At 31.2% G+C, this 12,003-nt stretch overlaps 1 protein-coding gene across 1 annotated transcript in view; it reads left to right on the top strand.

Moving 5' to 3' along the window:
• Positions 1 to 4,756: 4,756 nt before the first annotated feature.
• LOC111714455 (uncharacterized) overlaps positions 4,757 to 12,003 on the top strand; it is a gene marked incomplete in the record, with an annotated part of 9,422 nt that continues 2,175 nt past the window's right edge. The window contains 6 exon segments of the mRNA XM_023489560.1: positions 4,757 to 4,800; positions 7,016 to 7,170; positions 7,820 to 7,860; positions 9,102 to 9,147; positions 9,900 to 10,025; positions 10,984 to 11,027. Of these exon segments, the coding sequence (XP_023345328.1) occupies positions 4,764 to 4,800; positions 7,016 to 7,170; positions 7,820 to 7,860; positions 9,102 to 9,147; positions 9,900 to 10,025; positions 10,984 to 11,027 (449 nt within the window).

The raw sequence follows: 12,003 nt of genomic DNA, 5'->3' as shown, positions 1-12,003 counted from the left end.
TTAAAAAAGATTTGATGTCGGGATAATTTGAAAATTTTAAAAATTGAAGATTAATTCCTAGCTCATTATTACAAGGATACATTGCACATTAATTGATGCTGTATTGAGCAGTATTTGTATTGTAATTATATCATTTAAATGGCAGATTAATTACTATAATTTTTATTTGTAAATACAATGTATGTCCAAGCTCATTATTGCAAGGCTACATTGTAAATATAAATGCATTATTTGAGCACTGTTTATGTGCATGGAAACTTGCTATATATGTGCTCTTAACCATATGTGATCATGTCTCATATGAGAACTCGATCACAAGGTTTATCTACAGCCAGTTTTGATGGTGTTCTAAATCCAGTTCCTACTCCAAGAACAAGAACACCAACTAGTGATGGTATATCCCCAAACTATTCGCTTCAAAGACCTGTATCTGTTATTGGTCGACTGATGGATAGCGTGTCTACCTCATCAACATTGAGAGAAGATGGGGGAATTAGCTCTCAAGATTATCTTCTTAGCACATATGTTCCAACTCCTAGAGCAACAGCAGCCTCTACTTTAGATACCTGCAGCATTGACTGATAAGGAGCCATCCTTATCCTGGGACAATCTTGGCCTCAGAAACCGACCTCCAAGCAGCATGGTGGAGAGAGAAGTAGAACCAGAACCAGAGAAACCTACTGATAGAATCCTGGAGGATTTACGGGAACAAATCCAGTCAAAGAACTCTCAGATTGATAAAATTGCTCCCTATTCTCAGGAGCCTGTGTCACAAGAATCTTTTGACCAATACTTGTTAATTCTGAACAAGGTGCGGAGTACTTGTCGATCATTCATAAATCAAGATCATGGTTGTTATGAGCTTCCTCTCACTAACATTTTAGATTATGCAACCATTGTTGTAAATAATGTGAAAGTTGTGTCACAACCACCCACCCAGGCCACAAGAAACCATACCCCGGTTTCATTGGATACTAATGTGGAAAGTATAAATCTTGAAAGTAGCTCTTCAATGGATTACTTGGTTGCAAAAATTTCTGAGATTTATGTGCAAATGTCACATGTAAGACTGGAGCTCCAGCAAGATCTAGCTAAGTATATTTCTGCTGCTGAGATATGTATCACAGAGCATACACGTGAATACAGTAGTATTAGAGCTCGTTGTATTCAAAACAGAAGTCTTGCAATTTCTGAAATGAAGAAACTAAAAACTGATTTGACTGAAATTCGGTCTTCCTTAGATGAAAATCACTCTGAAAGAGATGAGTTTAATGATAAGATTGAGCGTGCCTTCTCTGAAATGGAACTCTTTACCCAATCTTTTAATGATGATGTAAAAAAGGTTGAGGTTTCAATGAAAGAGATAAAGGAAACCCAAGACAGATTGATTAATACTTGTAAGAAACATTCAGAATTAATTAATCAGATATCTCAGAGAAACTACAATTAACAAGTAGATATTCACATAACACCACCAGGTCCAGATGTTGAACCAGCCCAGTTATAAACTTTTCAGGATACAAGTACAAGATTAGATTAGTCTCGATATTAAGAAAAAGATAGGATCAAGCATAAATATCGATATCCACCATTCTAAAGTTTTCAACTCAGGTAAAGCTTATTTGTGTAACTTTGTAAATTGGACGTGCAACAGCAATTACGTTTAAAGTCCCTTTCAGAGAATAAGAAAACTATGGAACCTTTAACTGAAAACAATCTAAAGATATAAAGTTTATTTTCTGCACACAAGAACACAAGGTGGTTATTTTTATATATTTTTAAGTTGAGACAATCTTTTAAAATTATTGGATAAACCCAATTTTTCATTTGATTAAAATTACTTTTAGATTTTAAAATATGACAATTAAAATTAGATTTCAATTTTACACTTATGTTTTTCTAAACAATAAAAACAGTACAGTGGGACTCAGGAAACAGTATTTAAAAACCAACATATTAATTGAAATGTACGGTACACAATAGCTGTGTTTAATACAATCATCTAATTCTCATAAAATACAATTATTATTTATTTTTTAAATTGAAAAAATTTAATGTTCAATATTTATTATTTAGGTTGATAGAATGAGAAGAACTTAATTCACTTCCACAGGAATCAGGAAAAAAAACAAAAATCTATACTTTTCGCGAAAATTGTTTGAAAGATCTTTAGCGAAAAATAATTTTTGCGAAAAAAACCATAGCTGCAACAATTAATTGCACAAAAAAACTTTTGGAATTCTCTGCTCTGAGAGCTCAGTAATTTCTCTTTCGTATTTTTTTTTGCTAAATTTCCACTTTTTTCACAAATAAAATTAAAGCAAAATTTGTAGAATTGAACCAAACACAGCTCTTGGGAAATCAGGAGGTAACTTTTTTTGTACTGCAGAAAGAATTTTTAAATTAGGAAAGTCTCTTAAAAATTATGAACATAATTATTTTTTTTTCAATCAAAAGTCTGTATTTTCCATAATTGTCGACATTCTGGCTTTATTATTTTTTTCGGGGAATTATTATGCTTTTTTTGAAATAGTGTTCATGAAAGATAATGCATGGAACTATCTTGATTAAATGAAATTGACAGTGAAAAGGAGCAAAAACGTGAATTATAGGGAGATCAAATTTTGTCATAAAATTTGTATGTATTTTAATAAAACCTTGCATCTAAAGTTTAAAGATATTTCAATGTTTGTTTTGCCAGACTATTTTTCTACTTTTTAAAAATCTTGAGGAAAGTTTTGGCGAGTTTTTCGGAACCATATTTGAAAACTGTGTTAAAATTATACAAAAGCTCATATATGTAAAATTTAGAAAGTCTTAAACTAAAATCACGTGACCAGAGCTATCACCAATGGCACAGCAGTATACTGATCACGTGTCTCCGCCTGTATCATGTAACCACTTTACTGCACTGCCATTGGTGGAATTTCTGGTCAAGCAATACGGACGTATAAATAATATCATGAATGAAATCTATTAAAAATAAAAATAACAAATGTAAAAGTAAACCTAATTTACAATTAGCTTTCTCTGGAATATCATCGTTTTCAGATTGGTTGCTTATTTGCTGAATTTGATCTTTTTAAACCTACTACTTTTATACAAAATTGTATAAATATTAATTTTCGTATAAATCTGACAAAGTTGTATATCAATTTCTCGAGATAGGAACATCAAATATGACTTTCATGGGTCGCGATCGAGAGCTAAAGTGATTAGCTTTGAGCCTATACCACCTTTCATTTTTCCTTTACAGTCCCTTTAAGTATCTTATAACTTACATTATAATTATACCTTTATTAGGGAGGGGTCTTATATAAAAATGTACTCCAGTCAAGAATGAAAATCATTTTAAGAAAAATAGATCTAAATATTATTTGAGATTAGTTCTGAGATTTGGAATATTTACATTTCAAGTATAGGAAAACTTTCATTATAATTATATCTCCATTTTGGCCTTTAATAGATTTTACAAGAATTTATTCAAAAGTTCTGAAAAATATATGCTTATCCTTTGTTTGTGCCGAAAATCAAATCTTCAAGGTGCTATGAGGTCAAAAAGTCTTACCAATAATTTTCTAGTTTGCATACAATGATACTTTCTTGAATTAGTATTGTGTGGTATGAAGCTTCTCTAGACATTTTTAATATTTTATTTATTCCGGGATTCTATATTCATTTGCTTGTATATTTAACAAAAATATTAAATAACTCTTCCCTACTGCTAGAAAAAAATGACATTTCAAATTGTGGTTCAAAACCTGATAATCTAATAATCTGATGGTTTCCAGGTAATTTGAAATGACTTGTCCTAAGCAATGTTTTTCATTCAGCCAATTTACAGTGGTTCTTAGAATACTATATTACAACTTTGATCATTTGTGCAATTGGTGTAAAATACTAAAAATATTTGATCAGCAAATATTTGTCAAAATTTACTTTATTTTCAGGGGCGGGGGGGGGAGCTGTAAATTTATTCACTAACGGTTGTTAATGATTGTTTACAAAAGGTTGTCATTAACATTAGTTACCAAAGTGTAGTCCTTAACAGTCGTTTTTTTCTATAATGTACGTCATTAATTTTGAAAGTTTTTTGCAAAGAATATCTATCAATTTTTATCTGTTCGAATGAAAAGGGTTGCGTAAGAAATGAGCATTGAAATTTGAAAAAAATGTATGAAATATATGTTGTGTAAAAGTTAAAAGGAAAAAAGTACTTTAAAGCTTGTACAGATGTTTATTATGTAAAGTAAAATTATTAGTATTTATAAAATATACATATATTCTTGTTTATTATGTAAAGTAAAATTATTAGTATTTATAAAATATACATATATTCTTGTTTATTATGTAATGTAAAATTATTAGTATTTATAAAATATACCTATATTCTTGTTTATTATGTAAAGTAAAATTATTAGTATTTATGAAATATGCATATATTCTTGTTTATTATGTAAAGTAAAATTATTAGTATTNCTTGACTTGAAGCTTTCTTTCTTGACTTGAAGCTTTCTTTCTTGACTTGAAGCTTTCTTCCTTAACTTGAAGCTCTTTTCCTTGACTTGAAGTTCTCTTCATTGACTTTAAGTTCTCTTCCTTGACTTAAAGCTTTCTTCCTTGACTTGAAGCTCTCTTCCTTGACTTGAATATATGTAATGAATGTCCAGACTAAGACACAATGCCAAGAATTTTTTCTCATCATTTTCTTTTACTGGTTTTAGCCATCAATCCATCAATCCATCAATAACCAGAACAATAAAATGTTTAGAAGTTTGGTCTTCATCACATTTATATCTGGTAAACATAATATTATCATATTGAAAATTTAAAATATTGCCAAGCTTATTTTTACAAATAAGGCACTTTTTAAGAAAGTAAATATCAAAATTGAAACTTCCTAAATATGTTATGACAAATTTAATTTTCAAATTGCCCTTCGTTGTATTCAATAAACATAAAAAAATGGTTAAATCCATCAGGTCTTAAGGAATTGAGTTTTTGCCACAAACTCTGATTTTCTAATTTCAATATCTTTGCAACCCAATGTCGTAGACCTTTAATATTTCAAATTATAAATGCTATTAGATCAAGTAATGTAAGTTTGAAATATCAAAGGTTTACATCATAAGGTTGCAATGATATAGGTTTTACAAAAACTGAATTTGTGGCAAAGACTCAATTCCTTTTTGAGGTAACTCAATAAAATTATGATCTCTGGGATGGTTTTTAAACAATATTGCTTCTAGATAATTTCGATCATTTTAATATTTTGGAAATCCACTATAGCAAAAACCAGTAAAAAAGCTATGTTTGTGTCTTTTACTGGATCATCACAGGGTGTCCCAATAAACATGGGCATTTGAAGAAGAATAAGAAATTGTCTTTGTTAAGATTAAGTGTAACCTTATTTCAATGGTCAAAATAAAGTTACGTCTGCTTTTTCCAAGTACAAGATTATGCCAGTTAAACCCTATCTTTTCTGGGGTGTAGTTGAAAACTAGGATACGCTGGGGGTGGGGGGGGGAGGTTCAATTTGACCCCTCTCTAAATCCTATGTTTAATATCCAAATATGACAAATGATACATCATTGGAAAGTTCGTATGCTCTACTTTTAGAATCTGAAAAAAATCATATCAAAGGAATTGAGATTTTGCTCAGATCTTCTGATCGCAATATCTTTGTAACCTGATGGCGCAAACCTTTGATATTTCAAACTTATTTATTTGATCTTTAAGTATTAATAGTTTGAAATATCTAGGGTCTACGACATTGGGTTACAAAGATATAGAGATGAGAAAATCAAAGTTTGTGGCAAAAACTCAACTCCTATGCAAATATTGAATTTAGTTTTTGCAAAATCCAGTTTTATAGTGAAAATTTTTGCAAAAAAATGTTCAAAAACTAATAATAATTTTTAACCCTAAACGCCCTCCTGTAGCTTGTTTTTGTCCTAGCACTCTCATTTTTGACACTATCACCGTGAAATTTTGTGAGTTTTAATGAATATTTATTTAATGGATTCTTTGTTAAATTTTTGTTCTTTAAATTTAGTACTGGGTACTGGGTAGGATACGGGGCGAAAAAATCTAGAATAGCTTATAACTTTTTTGTGACTAAAGCTACAGACTCATCTAAAAACTATATTTTTAAAAAGCCCTTGAAAAATGCATGTAGTAACATGTGTCACACTTTGAGATTTGCTTAAAACAAAAAAAAAATATTTTTTTTCATTTTTTTTACCCTTTTTTAGGCATTTCTTTCAACCCTCCCTAATCGGTCAAATTTTTCTTTCTATGAGCTGGCCTTAAAAAAATGTGCTATGAACATGCATTTCAACCCTATACCTATTCTTTAAGGCCTCTTTCTAGGGGGGGGCGCCAAACGCCCCCCCCAGGCTATACATAGATTCAGACCCCCCAGCTTTTATATGGTTAAAAAGCCTATTATTATGCCATTTCAAATATGGAAAAATATTTTCAAAATTTTAAATAACCTGATGTGAAAGTGTAATCAAGAAAAACTAAATTGTGCAAATTTCTTTTGGCGGATTGTTTGAAAATAATTTGCAAAATATTCTATGCAAAACTTGTGCAATCAGTTTTCTTTTATGTCATAGGCTTTCCAAAAAGCTAAAGTTATCAAAATCTGTCAAGTGAAAGTGGGTCAAAACAAAGATTTAGTTTGTTACAGAAAAAAGTAGTCAGTGTGCCTGAGGATTCAGGCAGTTAGTATAGAAGCCTGGTTTTAGACCTGAAGGGAGAGCTATAGGTAAAAGTCAGAAAATTTCAACTTTTTGAGATATGTAAAACAAACTCAGGGGGGGGGGGGAATTGTCCCCCCTCCTTCCCAGCAGAAATAGGGTTATCAGATGAAAAATTTATGTTTTACAGTTGGCATCCCCATACTAATTAAAAATATATTTACAAAGACGAAATAAAAAGTACCAAGTTTATTGGGACACCCGGTATCGTATCCATTTTTTCTCTCAAATTACTGATTAATGTTTTGAAGTTTATCTACTGAGTCTGCACTGCTCGGATGCCGCGTACTACATCCACGCAATTGAAGATGACGCCAAAGAGATTTCTGAGCATGTGGGTAAAAGTGATTCCAATATAAGAGAAGAGGAAACATTATTCGATTTCACAAATGAGAATTTTACAGAGGTAGGTATAGGACAGGGTTATGCACAAAGTATGCGACTTCAGAGACGACTGAAGGGAAATTTTCTGTCTGTTTCCTGTTATTCATGATTATCTGCAACTGTAAACTTGTTTCTTTCATCATTATTTATTGATTGCTGATGGAAGACGACAACCTAGGCTGCTTTTTCACATTACTTAACACTGTTCAACGTATTCATTAAAAGACTGTATTTAAGGCAGAAAAGACTTAATTTAACCTTCAGATTTTAAGATTCATATTTTAATATTTTCAAGTCGTCTTTACAGTCTCATGCTTATGGTAAGGGAAACGCAGAATTTATCATGGAAATCCATGCTAATTTAAGTAACTATAATGAACAGATAAAAAAGTAGCAGCTTTGCTTACTGCATGATTGCACGCAAAGGATGAGACTTCAGAGACGACTGTACAGAATTTATTATGTCTGTTTCTTTATATTCATGATTCCCTGCAACTGGTAAATTTTATTTCTTTCTTTGTTCAAACATTAAATAAGTTACAAAAAGACTATATCTAAGGCCGGGAGAAGGTTGAAATCAACCATGATATCTTCATGTTTCAAGAGTTTCAGGTCGTCCTTACAGTCTCATCCTTACCCTGTATTGTAATCTTAAAATTTATTGTTCTCAGGATGAAGTATCCTTATGGGGGGAAAGCAGTGATACTGTGAGGTACAATTTAGGAATCTGTCTTGAAACTTTCAGATCTGAACTATTTAATTATGAAACAAAGTTTAAAATTGTGTGTTGAAGATGGGCCAAACCTTATAGAGTAAATAAAGCAGATGTTCCACATTTTATTGAAAATATATTTTGGACTGGGTTGACCGGCCCTTGTCAGTTATTAAGATTCAAAACAAACTAGTTATTTACACAAATTTCCTTGTCCAAGTGAGAAGATTAGCTTAGAAATGCTGCATACATTTACAGCTATATCCCCTAGGCCAACAACAAACAAAATAAAGCTGTCAGAAACAAAATAAAGCTGTCAAATAAGAGATTCTCTTTGTTTATTTTACAATTGTAACCTTATCTCCCCCCCCCCCCCCTTGTGGTTTCTTTTGAATTACTGAAAAACAGTTTACATTAGAATGCTTAAACTTTTTCAAGATTTGAACAATATTTGCTAGATTTTTTTTTGATGCATAGGGTAGGGTGGAGGACGGTCAAACGGCGGGTCAGTGTTTCAAAAAAAAGGAAATGGTTAATAACAGTTTTCATAATCAAGCTACAGGGCTTTGAAAAGCCCTTGAAAAATGGATAAAATAACATGTGCCATATGTTAATATTTGTCAAAAATAAAATAAATTATTTTTGAAAATATTATCGACACACTTTTTTAATTTTTAAAAAATTCTCCCTTACACCTTACACCCTAACCATTAAAGTTAGAGGTCTATTTTTTTAATAATCAGGCCTTAAAAAGTGGGACGAGGGACATGTGTCCCACTACCCTATTTCAACTCTAAGGTCAAAATCATAGGGGTCAAAAACACACCCTCACAATCTATATTAGACAAAAATAGCCACGGGACCGGGATAGGGTTAACAATCAAAATTTGAATAAAGAAGTCGTCTGCATTCCATTTATGGCGACGACTGAATAGGAATCAGAGAAAATTAATTAAAACAGGACACTGTTTAGCGTGTCTGTGAAAAGTTCTAAAATTTCTTATTGAAAAATATCTTTTCAACTTTTTTATTTATGTTTATGGTTCAAGTATGGTCTACGATAACTTGAGGTATTTAATTACTCAAAACTACACATATGTACCACTACCTACTTTATAACTTTATAACTAAGTATGATCTACGATAACTTAAGGTATTTAATTACTCAAAACTACAGTTATGTACCACTACCTACTTTATAACTTGATTTTACTCGGAGATTCAGGAATGAATAATTGTAGGGAACCAGGCAAATCAAAGGGCACTTTTGTTCTTCAAAAATCTAAGGTAAAGTTGCAGTAACGAAGTTATTAAAAAAATCGCAGATTTTATGTTTTTTTTTTGTGGTTTATTTTATCGTAGAGCTGCAAACAAACACGTTAAAAATGTACAAATTGCCACAAATTCAACTTGTCTAATATTTTCATCTTTGCAACCTGATGGTGCAAGCATTAGATATTTCTAGTTTAGATTATTAGAAGATATATGATTTAGATTTTTAGAGTTTGTGGCAAATAATACATTCGTAAATATTTTTGTCTTAAATTATTTTGTTAAAGTTTCAAATATCTAAGTTCTACTACAATAGGTTGCAAAGATATATGATTTAGAAAGTCAGAGTTGTGGCAAATACATACGGTGTTAGATACTTTCCCATAGGCCATTTCTCAAGGGCGACTTCCAAAGTGACAATTTCCCAAGTGGCAACTTCCCAAATGTGCAATTTCCCCATTGCAACTTCCCAAATGTACATTTTCCCAAATGACAATTTCCCAAGTGGCAACTTCCCAAAGGTTAGGTTAGGCCCTCTCAGGCGCCACAGGCTGCAATGGGGGGCCGAGCGCTGCAGCTTGGATGGGTTAGAATATTCAGCCTATTCTAACCCAATCTAGCTGCAAGCAAGCGCTGGGGCAAGGCCAGACTTAGGAAGTTGCCGCTTGGGAAATTGCACATTTCGGATGTTGCCAATTAGGAAAAATACTTTGGGAAAGTACCTAACATATATTAACTATCTTTATATATATTAACTATCTAAATAGTTGTTCCAACGTGCTATATTCTTTGCTCTGTTGAATCCCCAGCCCAATGGAGCTGGATTTGTAGGAGTGTACACTAATACAACAAATATGGAACAGTTTTCAACTAAGACAGGCTTCAAAATCAAGGTACTATTCTTTTTAAAGATACATCTGTTACTTAGTTTCGACGAAAAGTGGTTTAAGTTGAACAGACAAAATAAAAATAATTGGTTGGGCCATAAGCTACAAATTGGTTTGGAAAGCTTTCCAAATTTTCATTTTGGTGTCCTAATTAAAAGAAAGTAATTAAACCCTGTATATTATTTTATATATGTGTGTGGGTAACCCTGTATATTATTTTATATATATGTGTGTGGGTACCCTGTATATTATTTTATATATGTGTGTGGGNAATCAACATGTTTAATTGCAGTGAATAAACTCCTGAATCAACATGTTTAATTGCTGTGAATAAACTCCTGAATCAACATGTTTAATTGCTGTGAATAAACTCCTGAAAATGTTTTTTAAAGCTGACTAGATTGCTTTTAAACTTGAGGTTTATAAAATAAGAAAATGGATAAGTAGAATTCTTTTATTTGACTTGCTTAAAAAATCAAGTTTGATTTGTATTTTAAAGTATCTACACCATATTATGTACAGAGTTTACCCACAAAGGATGAGACTGTAAAGACGACCTGCAGCTCTTAAAATAAGACAATTTCAAATTGAATGTGGTCTTTAAATGGCCTATTTAATGATTTGGCAAAGAAAAACAAAACAATTTAACAGCTGCAGGGAATAATAAATATCAAGAACAGACAGTATAAATTTCGGACAGTCGTCTCTCAAATCTCCTCCTGTTTGGGTAACCCTGTATATTATTTTATATATGTGTGTAAGTAACCCTGTATATTGTTTTATATATGTGTGTGGGTAACCCTGTATATTATTTTATATATATGTGTGGGTAACCCTGTATATTATTTATATGTGTGTGGGTAACCCTGTATATTATTTTATATATGTGTGTGAAAATAAATCTTAACAATAATAATATTTCTTATTTTCCATACATTTTAATTTTTTTTATTCAATATTTCAGTGTAGAGGCCAAGGAATGATGAAATATTGGAAGATTGTTTTAAGGTATCAAAAACTTACTTTTTAATTTTACCTTAAAGGGACTGTGAGCTTAATTTCAAGTGACCCTTCGTGCAAAGTTGACAATGCCCGATTTACAACGGTACCCTTGAAATCTTAATCTAATCAGATATGTGGAAAATATTTTATCCTTTAAAAAGTGTTTGATTCTAAACATCTCTCCATTGCCAGCCACAACAATTTCTGGTCCGAGTCACATTCTATTTTAAATTGTTCTAAATAAATTTTCAAATTCATATTTATCCAATTTATCCAAATATTAAACTAAACGTTAAATAACTTTTTCTATAAAGACCCGCCATCGTTCTTAATATACAGTTTATTAATATTTTGGTTCATAAAAGCTTTCCTATTTATATTTTAGATATATACTAAACCTATATCTAAATATAAGAAAAAACAGCTTTGTCAAATTTTGGAAACTAAAACCTCATTTTTTAATAAAAAATCCTAAATTTCCAGTTCAAGTTAAATAACGGTTTTTGAGACAATACAGATTATTTTTTAGATTATAACTTAAAATTTATCAAGATCCAAAAAGTTACACGCTTTTGAATCCAAATATTCTGAATATTTTAACTAGAAGATATCTTGATACTCCGAACCATATTTTCTTGTAAAATCCTAAAATTTGGTTTTAGAGTTTCAATGTTTCATCTTTCATTTGAATATCCAGAAAGTCAAATAAAGTTCTTTAATTCCAACTTTACATCTATTAAAAATCTAAACATATCTGATATCTAAAATCTTGATTCAGAACAAAGTTTAAATTCTTTGAACTTTTCTATTAATTTGAGAAAGCTAAATATCAAAAAGGCCAACTTCCTAATTTTAATTTGGATTTTGACATCATCAATTTTAAAGATATATCAGAGAAAAAGGAAAACCACTTCAGCCGTCTTTAACCCTATCTCTGCATACCAAGTACCCCACTTGAAAACCAGGATATGCTGGGGGGGGG

Source organism: Eurytemora carolleeae, unplaced genomic scaffold, assembly GCF_000591075.1.
Source record: "Eurytemora carolleeae unplaced genomic scaffold, Eaff_2.0 scaffold1337, whole genome shotgun sequence".
Lineage (NCBI taxonomy): Eukaryota > Metazoa > Arthropoda > Copepoda > Calanoida > Temoridae > Eurytemora > Eurytemora carolleeae.
This window is presented reverse-complemented; position numbering and strand designations above follow the sequence as displayed.